The sequence below is a fragment of the Ahaetulla prasina genome, chromosome 2 (assembly GCF_028640845.1).
Source record: "Ahaetulla prasina isolate Xishuangbanna chromosome 2, ASM2864084v1, whole genome shotgun sequence".
Taxonomy (NCBI): domain Eukaryota; kingdom Metazoa; phylum Chordata; class Lepidosauria; order Squamata; family Colubridae; genus Ahaetulla; species Ahaetulla prasina.
The window spans coordinates 301,775,866-301,795,298 of record NC_080540.1 but is presented as its reverse complement, the minus strand read 5'-3'; the positions used below and the strand labels follow the sequence as shown (position 1 = coordinate 301,795,298).

General features: G+C 45.6%; 1 protein-coding gene across 1 annotated transcript in view; it reads right to left on the bottom strand.

Moving 5' to 3' along the window:
- DNAI1 (dynein axonemal intermediate chain 1) overlaps positions 1-19,433 on the bottom strand; it is a 185,016-nt gene that overhangs the window by 61,351 nt on the left and 104,232 nt on the right. The window contains exons 14-16 of the mRNA XM_058171975.1: positions 17,111-17,200; positions 12,611-12,698; positions 9,376-9,455 (exon numbers count right to left, since the gene is read on the bottom strand). Coding sequence (XP_058027958.1) covers positions 9,376-9,455; positions 12,611-12,698; positions 17,111-17,200 — 258 coding nt within the window. The remainder of the gene's footprint in view (positions 1-9,375; positions 9,456-12,610; positions 12,699-17,110; positions 17,201-19,433) is intronic.

Sequence of the window (19,433 nt, the reverse complement as noted above, 5' to 3'; positions counted from 1 at the left end):
ATTATATATTGTATTTTTAAAAAAATGTATTTGTGTTTTATTGCTGTACACCGCCCTGAGTCTTCGGAGAAGGGCGGTATAAAAATGTGAATAATAATAAATAAATAAATAAATATGAACTAATTGCTTCCTGCAAAGGCTCACTGTTTGTTCCTCTTTTATGTCTTATGGGAGGAGCCAATCATCTCCAAGCCTTACTCCCAAGTCGCCCTTTTTTCCCTTAATTGTTTCTGCCTTCTGGCAGCTCTGCACATGCGCACACTGGAAACAGGCTCCAGCTGTTCTTCTGCCTCACTAATGTCAGATTCCGGAGGCTCCGGAGGCAGCACATAACTACCAGATGGCCCTGGCCCCCTCTCTGCCTCCAACACAGAGCCCTCGTCGGAGATTTCCCCAGATCCCAGGATTGGTCTATGTTCCTCCCCAACCTCCTTACTGTCAGAATCTGCTGCCAGCTCTGCTGGCCTTGGTGGACCACAACACTCCTGGTGTTTTCATATGGAAGTGGGGGTTGCCTTATTCCCCAAAACACCAAGGGCAGGACAAGAAACAAGGGAGGGAAACTTATCAAGGAAGGAACCAAGTTTCCTGACAGTGTGAACAATTAACCAGTGGAAGAGCTTGCCTCCAGAAGTTGCGGGTGCTCCAACATTGGAAATCTTCAAGAAAAGACTGGCTGTGGAATTCTGGGAGTTGAAGTCCACAAGTCTTAAAGTTGCCAAGGTTGGAGACCCCTGTTCTAGGGAGTTGGCTTTTCCTGCCAGCTTAGTGTCACCTGCGAATTTAATGGATTTTCCTTCTATTCCCTCAAATATCATAATCGTAGTTTGTGCTGGTCATAAGCGGCTCGGTCCTGTGAACGAGCTGATATTATGACCCTTTTTTGAGGCGGTTGTTAAGCAAATCTGCCATCGTTGAGTGGAAGCCATGGTTGTTGAGTGTACCAAGGGTTCGCTACAGAAGTGGGTTTAACAACAGAAAAGGAAATAAAATGTTGGGTTTTGCCAAAACCATCTTAAAACCTGGTTGCGTAACACAGGATGCTGCAAACAGGAAATTTGCCCTGGTTGCCGAATGCCTGAAGTGTGGTCGCATGATCGCAGGGGGATAAATACATATTTTTAAATCAAATATTGTATATCAACCGGAATCTTAGTGAAACGAGCAGCAACACACAGGAAGTCCTCGACTTGACCAAATTGGGCCCCAAATTTCTGTTGTTAAGTGAGACATTTGTTGAGTGAGTTTTGCCCCATTTTATAACCTTTCTTGCCAGAGTTGTTAAGCGAATCACTGCAGTTGTTGTTAGCAACCCCGTTGTTAAGTGAATCTGGCTTCCCCATTGACCTTGTTTGTCAGAAGGTCGCAAAAGGGGATCACGTGACCCCAGGACACTGCAACCGTCATAAGTGTGAGTCAATTGCCGAGTGTCTGAATTTTGATCACGTGACCATAGGGATTCGGCAACGGTTGTAAGTGTGAAAAATGGTAATAAGTCGCTTTTTTCAGTACCGTTTTAACTTCAAACGGTCACTAAGTGAACTGATGTAAGTCGAGGACTACCACCGACAAATAAAATAAAGAATTTTTAGTCCCGCTCCCTTCCTTATTCTGAACCTCTCTTTTTCCTTGTTTTTCCAACCCCAGTTCTACCTTTAGATTCCTCAGAAGAAGAATCAGATGTTCTGGAATGTTCTTCTTAAGGCGCCCCACATATTCTTTACGACTTATGCAACCAAAGGCCTTGAAAGGATCCATTAAGAAAGAAAGAAAAAACCCTTTAATTTTCCTGCTTTCCCCATTTCACCAGGTGCCTTGAGTCTATCCCCAGAGTCTGAAATTATTCTGCTTTTTATATTCAGCTCCAGGTGTGGCTTTATTCCTCTTTGTAAGATCTTGAGCAAAACTTTGTTTAGGTAAGCCATTCATGCAACAGTCTGCATATTTTCTTGCATTTACCTTCCCTCCATACATAGGACTTTCTGCAGCCCACAGTCTTCTTCTATATTTATTGAAATAGAGTTGTTAGCATTTAAATGGCTCCTTCAATCCTATTTCATCTGGCATTTTCCTATTTGACAGATGGCTTCTTTCTTTGCTCTTTCTTGCTCTCTTCCTCTTCCTTCCTTCCTTCCTTTCTTTCAGAAATGGGGCAGGGTCTCCTGCTTGCACGGGGGATTGGACCATTTGATCTACAAAGTCCCTTCCAACTCTGTTATTCTGTTCTTTCTTTTTCTTTCTTTCTCTCTTTCTGTCTCTCTTTCTCTCTCTTTCCTCTCTCCTTCCTTCCTTTCCTTCCTTTCTTCCTTCCTTCCTCTTTCATTAATGCCGGTATATATACTCTTTCTATGGATATTTCTCTCATTCTGTAATCCTGTTTTAAGGATATCACTGTAGACGTTTCAATCTTCATTTAGTTCTATTAGATATTTTCCATTATTAAGTAATCTTAACTTAGGTGTGATTTCGGTAACTTCTTTAACCTTCTTTAAAATATACTGTTTTTCTTGCTATTTCCCTCTATTGATTATGGCTTTTGAGTGAGTTAATCCTATATGGAAATGACTTCTTGACTGATTTTTTCCTCATTCTGAAGCCTAAAAAAAAACCACAGCAGAGTTGGAAGAGACCTTGGAGGTCTTCTAGTCCAACCCCTTGCTTGAGCAGGAGACCCTATACCATCCCAGATAAATGGCTGTCCAGTCTCTTCTTCCAAACCTCCAGTGATGGAATTCCCACAACTTCTGGAGGCAAGTTATTCCACTGGTCCTCACTGTTAGGAAATGTCTCCTTAATTCCAGCATGCTTCTCATTGAGTATCTTCCATCCGTTGTTTCTTGTCCTGCCCTCAGATGCTCTGGAGTTTGAAGACCCCTACTCTGGAGAATAAATTCACCCCTTTGTGGCAACCCCTCAAATATTGGAAGGCTGCTATCATGTCACACCTAGTCCTCCTTTTCATTAGACTAGACATACCCAATTCCTACAACTCTCCTTTATATATTTTAGTATCCAGCCAACTTTATTGCTCTTCTCGGCACCATTCCAGAATCTCAACATTTTTTTTATATATTGTAGCAACCCAAACTGTATGCAATCTGCCTAGTACTATAGGATTGTTGAAAAGAATACATACCACTTAAAAATTTAAGACAACCAGTTCAGTGTAGTGGTTAAGGTATCATGAGCCTCGGTGGTGCAGTGGTTAGAGTACAGGACTGCAGGCTACTTCTGCTGACTGCCGCTGCCTGCAGTTTGGCAGTTCGATTCTCACCAGCTCCAGGTTGACTCAGCCTTCCATCCTTCCGAGGTCAGTAAAATGAGGACCCAGATTATTGGAGGCAAGAGGCTGACTCTGCTTAGAGCTGTAAAGCACCATGAAGTGGAATATAAGCAGTGGTGGGATTCAGCCGGTCCGCACCACTTTGGGAGAACCGGTTGTTAACTTTCTGAGCAGTTTGTTGGAAGAAATAATTAGGGCAGAGAACCAGTTGTTAAATTATTTGAATCCCACCACTGTATATAAGTCTAAATGCTATTGCTATATTCTTCATCATCGTCACCTTTGAACGACCGCATAATCCACTCCTTGTGGGTTGGAGTCTGGGCAACTGAAGGGAGCTGAGTGTTTGCTGGCCGGATACCCTTCCTGTCACCGATGCAGAGTTTTGTTCAGCAATGTGCCCAGAGAGAAAAATATCTGCCTCTACCTAGGATCGAACTCACCGCCTCCTGATTGCGAGGTGAGAGCTACACCTCTAGGCCACTGCACCACTCCCTATTGCTCTCAGTCTAGAAACCGGGAGACTGTGGATTTTAGGCATGAGGCGGGCGGTCAGCTGGGTGACTTTGAGCCAGTCACTCACTTTGAGACCTAGGAGGAAGACAATGGCAAACTCCTTCCAAAAATCTTGCCAAGAAAAAGGAGAGGGGAGAGGAGGGAAGGAAACAATTCACCACTCGTGCCAGTCCCAGGACTCTCTGGATGCCACAAAATATTGTTATTGTTAAATAACAGCATCACCATCGACGAAATCAATTGCAAATCAATCGAATGGGTCCCGAGGCCCATCGGGAGAAACTTGATAAGTATCTGTTCAACCAACATGTCACTCCCTGTGTAGCCACCGGAAGAAGCCCAGCCGAATTATTTATGGGTCGCTGGCTGAGAACCAGTTTAGACAGAATACAACCCGATTATTCAACAGAAACCCTCACAGGCTGGGAAAGTGCAGTCAGAACCTTTGAGCAAGGTGACCGAGTATACGCCAGGAATTATACTGGTCAACTCTTATGGGTGCCGGCACAGATTACAGAAGTTACAGGTCCCCGTTCGTATCAGGTGGAGCTTGAGGATGGGCGACTGTGGCGCCGACGTATCGACCAGCTTTGGAGCTGAGTGAGGAGCGAGGAGCTGGAAGAAGCGAACCCGGCTAACCTGTATTTTAAAGTTATTGGTTAAAGGCTGACAGTTTCCTATAAAAAGGGGCTGTCGGCAGGGAACTTGTTCTGTCCTCCCTCGCCTCAGTCCGAGCGATGGCTTAATTAGCCGGCACTATCAGCTCTGGCAGCAAACTAGCGAGCGTCTGCCAAGTGTCTCTGTTATCTCTCTTGATGCTGATGAGTCACCCAGGAACAAACAGTACTTCAGCTCTTAGTTCAGCAGTTGATTTGCCTGCTACGAAGAGGCACAGCAGCCCTTGCTGCTTTTATATCCTGTGGGGTGTGGCTCCATGACTCAGCACTTCCTAGTCCTACCCCACCCCTGCTTCTGTTGTTCCCGCCTCTCCTGCCTACGAAACCTTGGGTCCAGCCAGGCCTGATTGCCATCAGCCGGGTCTGGAGGCATGGCCTGGGGAAAGAGTTATCTCCTCCACTTGCCCTGCCTCTGGCTCCTGGAGCTGAGCGAGGAGCTGGAAGAAGCGAACCCGGCTAACCCGTATTTAAAGTTATTGGTTAAAGGCTGACAGTTTCCTATAAAAAGGGGCTGTCGGCAGGGAACTTGTTCTGTCCTCCCTCGCCTCAGTCCGAGCGATGGCTTAATTAGCCGGCACTATCAGCTCTGGCAGCAAACTAGGGAGCGTCTGCCAAGTGTCTCTGTTATCTCCCTCGATGCCGATGAGTCACCCAGGAACAAACAGTACTTCAGCTCTTAGTTCAGCAGTTGATTTGCCTGCTACGAAGAGGCACAGCAGCTTGCTTCTTTTATATCCTGTGGGGTGTGGCTCCATGACTCAGCATTTCCTAGGCCTGCCCCACCCCTGCTTCTGTTGTTCCTGCCTCTCCTGCCTACGAAACCTTGGGTCCAGCCAGGCCTGATTGCCATCAGCCGGGTCTGGAGGCATGGCCTGGGGAAAGAGTTATCTCCTCCACTTGCCCTGCCTCTGGCTCCTGGAGCTGAGCGAGGAGCTGGAAGAAGCGAACCCGGCTAACCTGTATTTTAAAGTTATTGGTTAAAGGCTGACAGTTTCCTATAAAAAGGGGCTGTCGGCAGGGAACTTGTTCTGTCCTCCCTCGCCTCAGTCCGAGCGATGGCTTAATTAGCCGGCACTATCAGCTCTGGCAGCAAACTAGCGAGCGTCTGCCAAGTGTCTCTGTTATCTCTCTTGATGCTGATGAGTCACCCAGGAACAAACAGTACTTCAGCTCTTAGTTCAGCAGTTGATTTGCCTGCTACGAAGAGGCACAGCAGCCCTTGCTGCTTTTATATCCTGTGTGGTGTGGCTCCATGAGTTAGCACTTCCTAGTCCTACTCCACCCCTGCTTCTGTTGTACCCGCCTCTCCTGCCTACGAAACCTTGGGTCCAGCCAGGCCTGATTGCCATCAGCCGGGTCTGGAGGCATGGCCTGGGGGGGAAAGAGTTATCTCCTCCACTTGCCCTGCCTCTGGCTCCTGGAGCTGAGCCAGGGAAGCCGGTGCTCCCGAGGTAAGTCCTGACGGCCCTTCCCCCTCACTTTCCGAGTCACTTTCTGGCAGGGGGCCTGGCTCGGGGGGCGCAGACACAACAGAACTGCATGTTGGTTTATAATGAATTCTTGTCTTAAATGTAGCTGCTGGAAGTCTGGCTCCACATCTGTTTTCCCACCCACAGCGTTCCAGGCAGCTTTACTAGGAACAGCCTACATTCTAAGACTGATACCTTGAACTCCTTCATATGACAACGCCTGCCTCCCCGGGGTCGTCTGAAAGGAAACTACCAAGCTCAGAGACAACCAAGGACCCCATAGTCCTCCTTTTCATTAGACTAGACATACCCAATTCCTACAACTCTCCTTTATATATTTTAGTATCCAGCCAACTTTATTGCTCTTCTCGGCACCATTCCAGAATCTCAACATTTTTTTTATATATTGTAGCAACCCAAACTGTATGCAATCTGCCTAGTACTATAGGATTGTTGAAAAGAATACATACCACTTAAAAATTTAAGACAACCAGTTCAGTGTAGTGGTTAAGGTATCATGAGCCTCGGTGGTGCAGTGGTTAGAGTGCAGGACTGCAGGCTACTTCTGCTGCCTGCCGCTGCCTGCAGTTTGGCAGTTCGATTCTCACCAGCTCCAGGTTGACTCAGCCTTCCATCCTTCCGAGGTCAGTAAAATGAGGACCCAGATTACTGGGGGCAAGAGGCTGACTCTGCTTAGAGCTGTAAAGCACCATGAAGTGGAATATAAGCAGTGGTGGGATTCAGCCGGTCCGCACCACTTTGGGAGAACTGGTTGTTAACTTTCTGAGCAGTTTGTTGGAAGAAATAATTAGGGCAGAGAACCAGTTGTTAAATTATTTGAATCCCACCACTGTATATAAGTCTAAATGCTATTGCTATATTCATCATCATCGTCACCTTTGAACGACCGCATAATCCACTCCTTGTGGGTTGGAGTCTGGGCAACTGAAGGGAGCTGAGCGAGGAGCGAGGAGCTGGAAGAAGCGAACCCGGCTAACCCGTATTTAAAGTTATTGGTTAAAGGCTGACAGTTTCCTATAAAAAGGGGCTGTCGGCAGGGAACTTGTTCTGTCCTCCCTCGCCTCAGTCCGAGCGATGGCTTAATTAGCCGGCACTATCAGCTCTGGCAGCAAACTAGCGAGCGTCTGCCAAGTGTCTCTGTTATCTCTCTTGATGCTGATGAGTCACCCAGGAACAAACAGTACTTCAGCTCTTAGTTCAGCAGTTGATTTGCCTGCTACGAAGAGGCACAGCAGCCCTTGCTGCTTTTATATCCTGTGGGGTGTGGCTCCATGACTCAGCACTTCCTAGTCCTACCCCACCCCTGCTTCTGTTGTTCCCGCCTCTCCTGCCTACGAAACCTTGGGTCCAGCCAGGCCTGATTGCCATCAGCCGGGTCTGGAGGCATGGCCTGGGGGGGAAAGAGTTATCTCCTCCACTTGCCCTGCCTCTGGCTCCTGGAGCTGAGCCAGGGAAGCCGGTGCTCCCGAGGTAAGTCCTGACGGCCCTTCCCCCTCACTTTCCGAGTCACTTTCTGGCAGGGGGCCTGGCTCGGGGGGCGCAGACACAACAGAACTGCATGTTGGTTTATAATGAATTCTTGTCTTAAATGTAGCTGCTGGAAGTCTGGCTCCACATCTGTTTTCCCACCCACAACGTTCCAGGCAGCTTTACTAGGAACAGCCTACATTCTAAGACTGATACCTTGAACTCCTTCATATGACAACGCCTGCCTCCCCCCCGGGGTCGTCTGAAAGGACTCAACAGGTAGACAAAAAGGCCAAATACAGACTCAATACCCGGCTGGCTGTGCCGCAAACCATAACCGATCGGCTGGAGGCTTAAGTTGGCAACGGTGGTCCAAGAATATTTCCAAAATGATTCCCAAAAAGTAAAGATGGTGAAGATTAGATCTTCCCAAGAAGGATGCCATAATTAAAGGTTAACGTTGCTCTGAGTCAGCTCTCCAAACACGACAAACCCTCTGATGTTACTTAGTTGGTCTGAAAGGAAACTACCAAGCTCAGAGACAACCAAGGACCCCTCCTCTTCTTCCTCCTCTTCCTCCTCCTCCTCCTCCTCTTCCACTTCACATAATCCCTCTGATGACGTTACCTAGTTGGTCTGAAAGGAAACTACCAAGCTCAGAGACAACCAAGGACCCCTCCTCTTCCTCTTCCTCTTCCTCTTCCTCTTCCTCCTCCCCCTCTTCCACTTCACATAATCCCTCTGATGACGTTACCTAGTTGGTCTGAAAGGACTCAACAGGTAGACAAAAAGGCCAAATACAGACTCAATACCCGGCTGGCTGTGCCGCAAACCATAACCGATCGGCTGGAGGCTTAAGTTGGCAACGGTGGTCCAAGAATATTTCCAAAATGATTCCCAAAAAGTAAAGATGGTGAAGATTAGATCTTCCCAAGAAGGATGCCATAATTAAAGGTTAACGTTGCTCTGAGTCAGCTCTCCAAACACGACAAACCCTCTGATGACGTTACCTAGTTGGTCTGAAAGGACTCAACAGGTAGACAAAAGGCCAAATACAGACTCAATACCCGGCTGGCTGTGCAAACCATAACCGATCGGCTGGAGGCTTAAGTTGGCAACGGTGGTCCAAGAATATTTCAAAATGATTCCCAAAAAGTAAAGATGGTGAAGATTAGATCTTCCCAAGAAGGATGCCATAATTAAAGGTTAACGTTGCTCTGAGTCAGCTCTCCAAACACGACAAACCCTCTGATGACGTTACCTAGTTGGTCTGAAAGGAAACTACCAAGCTCAGAGACAACCAAGGACCCTCCTCTTCCTCATCAGCCACCTCCAGACCAGTGGTGAAATGCACTTACATTCGCTCCCGGTTCAGGAATGTGAGCACATGCGCCTCTTCTGCTCATATGCAGAGGGTCAAAAACAGGGCGTAATGACATCCTGGTGAGTGGGCGGAGCCTCCGCTGCCAGCACTCCTGGTTCATGTGAGCCGGATAGATCCGGCCAGATTTCACCGCTGCTCCAGACCTGGGGACTCTCCATCTGAGGGCTGATGGACGGCCCAGGCTCCGCCTCTGTCTCTCCCTCTGCCAGCTCCATTCCCTCTTCCCCCTTAGAGGTCTCAGGTTGCTTTGATGTTGACCCTGGCTCCCACGCCGCCACCTCCTCTGATTCGGCTGCTAGACAGGCCACAGCGAACGTATTGTATCCAGTCCTCTGATATCATCAATCAGTCCCAAGCCTTAAGACCACCCCTTCCCAAATCCACCAGCGTAATGCATCCACAATTTTTCTACCACCTCCCACCTGTTGGGAGGTATTCACCTGCTCTGTTTAGGTGAGGCTTATAGACGCCTGAGACATTTTTCTTGACAGGGAAGGAGGCCACCTGTGCTCTGTGACCAGAAAACACAACCCAATTTTACAAGAAAGCCTCTCTTACCTTGTAGATTTTGCCTTCCTCGGTACCCACCAGGAACAGATAATCGATTTTCTTGTGAAAATCAAAGGAAGTCGCACAACCTGTTTGGCAAACCAAGAAAAAATACAAATAAGGCAGCAAAATATTTGGGGACAACTTTCGGCTGGGCTTTGGTCGACATGAGACATTTGCTTAAGCAAAAAACATACAGAGTTCTTTCAAGCTAACTGATGGAAACATCCGATTGCAGGAGGATCACGTCTGCCAGGGAACCACCTGTTTGTTTGTCTGTCCATCCTGCCTCTACCAGCGCACACCAGCAATGTGTGCAAGAAGATGGTCAACCACACGGAGGCATGGCTGAGCCTTTAGTTACGTTTTTTTTTTTCCCCGTGGGAATTTGTTCAGGGATTTCCCCAAAGCAAAGGAAGGACATACATTTCTTGAGCCAGAATGAATAGAATAGAATGAAATAGGATATGAATTAGGAATAGAATGGAATGGAATGGAATAGAATAGAATAGAAATATAGAATAGAAATATAGAATAGAATAGAAATATAGAATAGAATAGAAATATAGTGTAGAATAGAATAATAGAATATAAGAAGAGAATAGAATAGAATAGAAGAGAAGAGAAGAGAAGAGAAGAGAAGAGGAGAGGAGAGGAGAGGAGAGGAGAGGAGAGGAGAGGAGAGAAGAGAAGAGAAGAGAAGAGAAGAGAAGAGAAGAGAAGAGAAGAGAAGAGAAGAGAAGAGAAGAGAAGAGACCTCGGAGGACTTCTAGTATAGCCCCCTGCTCAAGCAGGAGCACCTAGAATAGAATAGAATTTTATTGGCCAAGTGTGATTGGACACACAAGGAATTTGTCTTGGTGCATATGCTCTCAGTGTACATAAAAGAAAAGATACTATACTATTTCACATAAGTGACTGTCTTATCTCTTCTTAAAAACCTCCAGTGATGGAACGCCCACGATTTTTGAAGGCTGTCAAAACTTCATTCATGAGCTACAGAGGCTGCTTCATGTGATTAAAGGGAACTGCACCGAAGTTAAGTCATTTTAACTTAAGTCATGGCTCGTTTGGAGACCTTCCAACCAGGAGAGGCCTCTGTTTTCCTCCTCACTGCTCACTAGAATTTTCTGCCATGTGCTGACATGGGGAGTTCGCTAACGGCGCTTACTCCCTGAGGAGTCTAGAATTACTGCTTTTGGTGCAGATCATGTAAGAAAATGAAGGGAAATTCAGACGGTATCCAGACGGGTAACATCTGAGCTTGGCTGGTCTCTTGCGGATGTTACAACACCCAACTAGGGAACAGCATCAGTGCTAGAAGGGAGTGGAGTTTGCAGGGAGGAGGAGGACTACGGGGTCTTTAGTACTCTCTGAACTTGGTTGTTTTCTGGCAGAAATTTCATCACCTAGGTAACATCAATGCTAGAAGGGATTTGGATTGGCAGAGAGGAGGAGGGGAAGAGTGGGAGAGAGAAAGAGAGATGGAGATGGGGAGGAAGAGGGGAAGAGGAGGAAAGAGGGAGAGAGGGAGGGAGTGGGAGAGGGATGGAGAGGGAGGAGAAGGAGAAAGAGACAGCGGGAGAGAAAGAGGGAGGGAGGGAGGAGGAGGAGGAGAAGGTGGAGGAGGAGGAGAAAAAGGATTGTGGGGTCCTTGGTGTTCTCTGACTTTGGTTGTTGTTTTTTTGGCGACATTTCAACACCCAACTAGGGAACATCATCAGTGCTAGAAGAGAGTGGTGATTGCAAAGAGAAGGAGGAGGAGGAAGAGGGGACTATGTCACTGACCCTTGTTACCTTTCTTCCTGCTCCTCCTCTTCCTCTCCACAACCCCTCCCCATTCCTCTAGCACTGATGATGTTACCTAGTTGCCTAATAAAATGTCTGCAAGAAAACCACTAAGTTCAGAGAACACCTAGGACCCCACAGTCCTCCTCCTCCTCCTCCTCCTCCTCCAGCCCCACTCCCTTCTAGCACTGATGATGTTGATGATGATGGTGATGATAGCACAAAAGTGCCTACCGTTCCTGTCCTATTGTTCCCTTCATTATATCAAATTAATATAGTTGATGCATATTTTTTGACTTTACTTATATTCCCAATTTGGGCAATGAAAAGCCTGCAAGAAAACAACCAAGGATCAGAGAGCAGCAAGGAGCCCACAGCTCATCCCTGAACCGCCAAGATTTTTCTTCAGCTGGAGGCCGTACCAATGGTGTGCAGCTGCAGCCCCTCCGGTCCTTCCACCGTAGTTCCTTCAACCAGCAGCTTGATGATGTCCGTGTGGACCAGCTCATTCTGTGGGGAGAAGAAAGATCAGAGTCCCATTGGCATCGTGGCGTCGATGGGAAAAAGCTTTGAAACGGAACATTTTCGGAGGGATTAAAAAGCCAGGAAGGGGAGGAAAGTGCTGAATGTTTTATGAAGGTATCCAATAACTTATGGAAGGACGGTGATAATGAGAACATTGCCCGTGTTTCACGGTCTCCTATCAGGCGCCCATCTAGGTCAGGGCTAGATTGTCCAACTTTGGCAACTTTAAGTCTTGTGGACTTCAAGCCCCAGAATTCCCCAGCCAGTTTGCATTGCCCAACCAGGCAACATCATCATTGCTAGAAGGGAGTAAGGCTTGGTCTTGGTTCGCTTAACGTTCCCATCAACTACGACAGAGCAAACCATCGGTATGTAAACAGAGTTCAAACCTCTCTGCCTTCTAGGACTGATGATGTTACCTAGTTGCCTAATAAAATGTCTGCAAGAAAACCACTAAGTTCAGAGAACACCTAGGACCCCACGGTCCTCCTCCTCCTCCTCCTCCTCCTCCTCCTCCTCCTCCTCCTCCTCTTCCTCCTCCTCCTCCTCTCCACAACCCCCTCCTTCTAGCACTGATGATGTTCCCTAGTTGGGTCATGAAACATCTGCAAGAAAACCACTAAGTTCAGAGAACACCTAGGACCCCACAGTCCTCCTCCTCCTCCTCCTCCTCCTCCAGCCCCACTCCCTTCTAGCACTGATGATGTTGATGATGATGGTGATGATAGCACAAAAGTGCCTACCGTTCCTGTCCTATTGTTCCCTTCATTATATCAAATTAATATAGTTGATGCATATTTTTTGACTTTACTTATATTCCCTATTTGGGCAATGAAAAGCCTGCAAGAAAACAACCAAGGATCAGAGAGCAGCAAGGAGCCCACAGCTCATCCCTGAGCCGCCAAGATTTTTCTTCAGCTGGAGGCCGTACCAATGGTGTGCAGCTGCAGCCCCTCCGGTCCTTCCACCGTAGTTCCTTCAACCAGCAGCTTGATGATGTCCGTGTGGACCAGCTCATTCTGTGGGGAGAAGAAAGATCAGAGTCCCGTTGGCATCGTGGCGTCAATGGGAAAAAGCTTTGAAACGGAACATTTTCGGAGGGATTAAAAAGCCAGGAAGGGGAGGAAAGTGCTGAATGTTTTATGAAGGTATCCAATAACTTATGGAAGGACGATGATAATGAGAACATTGCCCGTGTTTCACGGTCTCCTATCAGGCGCCCATCTAGGTCAGGGCTAGATTGTCCAACTTTGGCAACTTTAAGTCTTGTGGACTTCAAGCCCCAGAATTCCCCAGCCAGTTTGCATTGCCCAACTAGGCAACATCATCATTGCTAGAAGGGAGTAAGGCTTGGTCTTGGTTCGCTTAACGTTCCCAACAACTACGACAGAGCAAACCATCGGTATGTAAACAGAGTTCAAACCTCTCTGCCTTCTAGGACTGATGATGTTCCCTAGTTGGGTAATGAAGTGTCTGCAAGGAAACAACCAAGCTCAGAGAGCACCAGAGACAACCCTTTCCTCCTCCTCCTTCCCTCACTCCTCCTCCTCTTCCTCCTCTTCCTCCTCTCCACAAACCCCCCTCCCTTCTAGCACTGATAATGTTCCCTAGTTGGGTAATGAAACATCGTCAAGAAAACCACCAAGCTCAGGTAGCACTAAGGACCCCACAGTCCTCTTCCTCCTCCTCCTCCTCCTCCTCTCCACAAACCCCCCTCCCTTCTAGCACTGATGACGTTCCCTAGTTGAGTCATGAAACATCTGCAACAAAACAACCAAGGATCCCTTGGTAAGGCCAGAATTCCCTGATGACTGGAGTTCACAAATCTTAAAGTTGCCAAAGTTGGATGAGTCTCAGACTAGAACTTACTAACTTGTTCTTGCCTAAAGTGGGACTAGAACTCCCCGTCTCCTGGTGATTGGCCCAAAGTCACCCAGTTTCATACTTGAAGTGGGTCTAAGCACCTAGCCTGCTTTCTAGCCTGGTGCCCTAACCACCAGACCAAATTGGCTTTGATAGACACTTAGGACTCCAGTAAAGGATTCACAGTTACAGAACAAATAGAAAAATCTTCATTCAAACACGGCTGATCTGGAGAGTGTGGAAGGAAATGCTCTCTCGAGATATCGCTTGGTTGGTTTCGCCTTAGCATAATTTGTTCCGCATGGCTTACGGATCAGGGACACGGGACACAAGCCAACTGAGTTTCACGGCATTAACAATTAAAGAAGCTATGGCTTAGCGTGGCAGGAAGTCATATATATACATACACACACACACATATATATATTTACTGACAAAGAAATAAAGGGAGACTAGTATAGATCTATTTCAAGCTATTTAGCTCTCATCAGCTAGCCATACCCAGGTTCGAATCCCAGTAGGATATGGCTAGCTGAAGAGAGCTAAATAGCTTGAAATAGATCTATACTAGTCTCCCTTTATTTCTTTATCAGCAAATATATATTTGGTATAAAATGATTTGCCGTGAATGTGACTGCCTGAGGGCTCCTGGATTGGAGCTGAAAGGCGAAAGAGAAGCGGTATGTTCCCTCCCATATTGAGGTAGACCAGGTGCTTCAACAGAAAAACTATATATATATAATATATATTATTTTATATAATTATATTATATATATATATATATATATAGTCTGGACTATCAGTCTGGCTAAAATGAAGGGAACTGTAGCTCTTTGGGGGTATTATATAATACCCCCAAAGGGCTACAATTCCCTTTATTTTAGCCAGAGCGATGGTCCGGAATTATGGGCAGGCTGAGCTAACTCTGCACGGATCACTCATCTGATGAATTGTTATCTTTCCCTTTGCTGGAGTTTAAAAGTCTTGAAAAGGAGGAATGGGGGGGGGGAAATGTCAGGTTCACTCCCTGTGAAAAACCTTCCAACAAAGTGCATAATCGGTTCAAAAACAAAGTCCCAATATCTTTATTTTTGGGAAATGGCTTCGGGGATCTGAATCAGTTTTGCACAACGGGGGATTTGGGGGGAGAAGTTGAACAAAGAGCGTATCAGCGAGGCCGAAAAAGGAAGGAGGAGGTATATATATAATAGTCTGCAATGGATAGAACTTAAAAATTTATAAGATAATAAGATACAAAATGTATTTAAATATGTTGATTAAGTAGGAATATGTGGGAATAGATGTACAAAGTTAAGAATTAAGTATTGTCAGAATGATGTTGAATTGTATAATTATTACAGACGTATTTTTGTTATAGATGTAGTTTAACTTGTATTTTAGGATTTTAAATGTTAATAAAGGTTTAATTAAAAAAAAAGTCTGCAACTGGATCTGAGAGACTGCCAGCAGCCGAAAGACTGCTGTAGGGGGAATTATGTAATAATCGGAATTGAATGAGCTGAAAGGGACCTTGGAGGTCTTCTAGTCCAGCTCCCTGCTTGTGAAGGCAGACAGAACTGCAGCTGATAATACATATAGTCCCTGACTTACAACAGTTCATTTAGTGACTGTTCAAAGTTACAATGCCCCTGAAAAAAAAGGGATCTAATCACCATTCTTCACAAAAGACTATTTCAGCATTCCCAGGGTCACGTGGTCAAAATTTAAATACTTAGCAACTGACATGTATTTACGAGACCGCCTGCTGTTACCCTATGCCTCCCACCGACCCGTACGCTCTCATAGAGAGGGTCTCCTCAGGGTGCCGTCCGCCAAACAGTGTCGGCTGGCGGCCCCCAGGGGTAGGGCCTTCTCTGTGGGAGCATCGACGCTCTGGAATGAACTCCCCCCTGGCCTACGTCAAGTGCCTGATCTTCGGACCTTCCGTCGTGAGCTAAAAACATACTTATTTATTCAAGCGGGACTGGCATAATAATTTTGATTTTAAATTGGGGTTTTATTAATATTTTTAAATATTTTAAATTTAATTTTAATCATTAGCCGTTTTGTAATTTTGCTATGTCTTAATTTGTTTTTAATTGTATATATTTTGTATTTTATCCCCGGCTGAGTCCTTCGGGAGAAGGGCGGTATAAAAATTCAATAAATAATAAATAATAATAATGACAGTTGCTGTATCTGCCGTGTCTGGAGAAGAGACTAGTCCAGGGGTCTCCAATCTTGGCAACTTTAAGACTTGTGGACTTCAACTCCCAGAGTCTCCCAGAGAAGTCTGGGAGTTGAAGTCCATAAGTCTTAAAGGGACCAAGGTTGGAGACCCCTGGACTAGACAATCACTTGTCTGAAATGCTATAGGGCGGTGATGACGAATCTATGGCATAGGTGCCACAGCTGGCATGCAGAGCCCTCTCTCTGGGCATGTGAGCCGTTGCCCATGTCAGTTCCACAGCGCATGCGCACGTGTGCCTCCCGCCGGCCAGCTGATTTTCAGGGTACACGGGGGGTGGGGCACATGCGGAAGATCCATGCAGGCACACACAGACACCCCGCACGGTCCCTTTTTGGGCCCAGGAGGCTGCAGGGTGGCCTGCTAGGCCCAAAACGGGGCGGGTAGGAGAGTGGGTGGGTTGTACACGCATGCACGGGGGGAATGGGGGGGTTGTGTGCACATGCGCAGGGGGGAGCGCATTGCATTATGGATGCCTTTCTAGACCGGGTTTCCCTTTGCACGGTCACTCATGCCCTTGTTACATCCCGCCTGGACTACTGCAATGCTCTCTACATGGGGCTCCCCCTGAAGGGTACCCGGAAGCTCCAACTGGTCCAGAATGCGGCTGCGCGGGTGATAGAGGGAGCCGCTTGTAGCTCCCATGTGACATCTCTCCTGCGCAAGCTGCACTGGCTTCCGGTGGTCTTCCGGGTCCAATTCAAGGTGCTGGTTACCATCTTTAAAGCGCTCCATGGCTTAGGACCGGGTTACTTAAGGGACCACCTACTGCCACCAGTAGCCTCCCATTGACCTGTGCGCTCCCACAGAGAGGGCCTCCTCCGGGTACCATCGGCCAAACAATGTCAGCTGGCGACCCCCAGGGGGAGAGCCTTCTCTGTGGGGGCTCCTGCCCTCTGGAATGAGCTGCCTCCGGGGCTTCATCAATTCCCCGACCTCCGGACCTTTCGCCGCGAGCTGAAGACGCTTTTGTTTCAGCGTGCAGAGCTAGCTTAAATGTAGTTTTTAAATGGGGTTTTTAATTGTATTCTAATTTTTAGGCCATATATTGAATTTAGTTTTTTATACTGTTTATAACTTGTGCTATATGTATTTTTGTATTTTATTGGCTGTGAACCGCCCTGAGTCCTTCGGGGGAACGGCGGTATACAAATTTAATAAATAATAATAATAATAATGCCGGCACGCAAGCTTTCCGCACATGATGAGAAAAAGGTTAGCCATCATTGGTATAGGGTGTCCTGCTTGAGCAGGGGGCTGGACTAGAAGACCTCCAAGGTCCCTTTCCAGCTCTATTCCGATTCAAGAGTCCTTCCTTACCTTAACCAAGGTCCAAGAGACAATGCGTCCATCGGAAGACACAGAGAAGAAATTCAAATTGTTGTCCATATCGTCTTTCTGCCACTTCACCTGGGCGGGAAAGAAGAAATCGGATATTGAAAAGCCGCTGTGGCTTTCCCAGGCAGTACGGTCCAAAACCGAAATCATTTCCTGACCACTCAAAAGTAACCATAGCACTGGAAAAAAGGACCGGGTTTCACACTTACGACTGTTGCAGCATCCCCAGGGTCACGTGATCAAAATCCAGACGCTTGGCAACCGGCATGTATTTATGACGGTTGAAGTCTCCCTTTTGCGACCTTCTGACCAGCAAAGTCAACAGGGAAGCCAGATTTGCTGAACAATTACCCTCTGTGACTAACTTAACGGCTGCAAGTGATTCATTTAATGACTGTGGCAAGGAAGGTCACAGTAAACTGGGGTAAAATTTACTTAACCAACATGTCACATAGCCACGAAGAATTTGGGTTCAGTTTCAGTTGTTGAGGACCACCTGTATTTGAACAGTTTTACAAGGGCAGTGAGCTACTAGTCTATTAAGCCCAGGATTACTGCAGTCAGGGGTGGGTGTATATTCCGGGGTGTGTGTGTGTGTGTGTGTGTGTGTATAGCCACTTGGCAAATGACTCATGACAATTGCAGTGTCCTGGGGTCATGTATTCCCCTTTTTGCGACCTTCTGACCAGGAACGTCAGTGGGGAAGATAGATTCACTTAACAAGTTGTGACTGCTCCAACACTGGAAATTTTAAAGAAGATGTTGGATAGCCATTTGTCTGAAGTGGTGTAGGGTTTCCTGCCTGGGCAGGGGGTTGGACTAGAAGACCTCCAAGGTCCCTTCCAACTCTCTTATTATTATTATTAACCCTATTAATAACTTAACAAATGCTATCATTCACTTAACAACAGTGACAAGGATGTAAAATGGGGCAAAACTCACTTAACAAATGTCTCACTTAGCATAACAACATAAATTTTCGGCTCAATTGTGGTCGTAGCTCGAGGACTGCCCGTACTTGCTGATGTGGTTGCTCCATCTTGTTTTAGATCTCTTTTGTGGATGTTTTTGATCAAGGGGGATCCATTCTAGGACCACCTTGGTCCACCTGCCCTCAGGTCTTTTTGCTAGGTGACCAGCCCATTTCCAATTCAATTCTTTTACTCTCTTTTACTCGTATATTGGTCTTTATTCTCTAATCCGTATGTATGTATGTATGTGTCTGTCTGTCTGTCTACCTAAATATCATCTATCCATCCATCATCTATCTATCTATCTATCTATCTATCTATCTATCTATCTATCTATCTATCTATCTATCTATCTATCATCTATCAATTATCTATCTATCTACCATCTATCTATCTATCTATCTATCTATCATCTATCAATCTATCAATCTATCAATCTATCTATCTATCTATCTATCTATCATCTATCTATCATCTATCAATCTATCTATCTATCTATCTATCTATCATCTATCTATCATCTATCTATCTATCTATCATCTATCAATCTATCTTATCTATCTATCTATCTATCTATCATCTATCTATCATCTATCTATCTATCTATCTATCTATCTATCTATCTATCTATCTATCTATCAATTATCTATCTATCTATCTATCTATCTATCATCTATCAATCAATCAATCAATCTATCTATCTATCTATCTTTCTATCATCTATCTATCAATCATCTATCTATCTATCTATCATCTATCAATTATCTATCTATCTATCTATCTATCTATCTATCTATCTATCTATCTATCTATCTATCTTTCTATCTATCAATCAATCAATCAATCAATCAATCTATCTATCATCTATCATCTATCTATCTATTCATCTATCTATCTATCTTTCTATCTATCATCTATCTATCAATCTATCTATCAATCAATCAATCTATCTATCTTTCTATCTATCATTCATTCATCTATCTATCATTCATTCATCTATCTATCAATCAATCAATCAATCAATCTATCTATCTATCAATCTATCTATCAATCAATCAATCTATCTATCATCTATCAATTATCTATCTATCTTTCTATCATCTATCCATCCATCATCTATCATCTATCAATCATCTCTCTCTCTCCTCCCTCTCAATTGTGTATCAAAGAATAGATTAGAATAGAATAGAATTTTATTGGCCAAGTGTGATTGGACACACAAGGAATTTGTCTTGGTGCATATGCTCTCAGTGTACATAAAAGAAAAGATCGTTCATCAAGGTACAACATTTACAACACAATTGATGATCAATATATCAATATAAATCATAAGG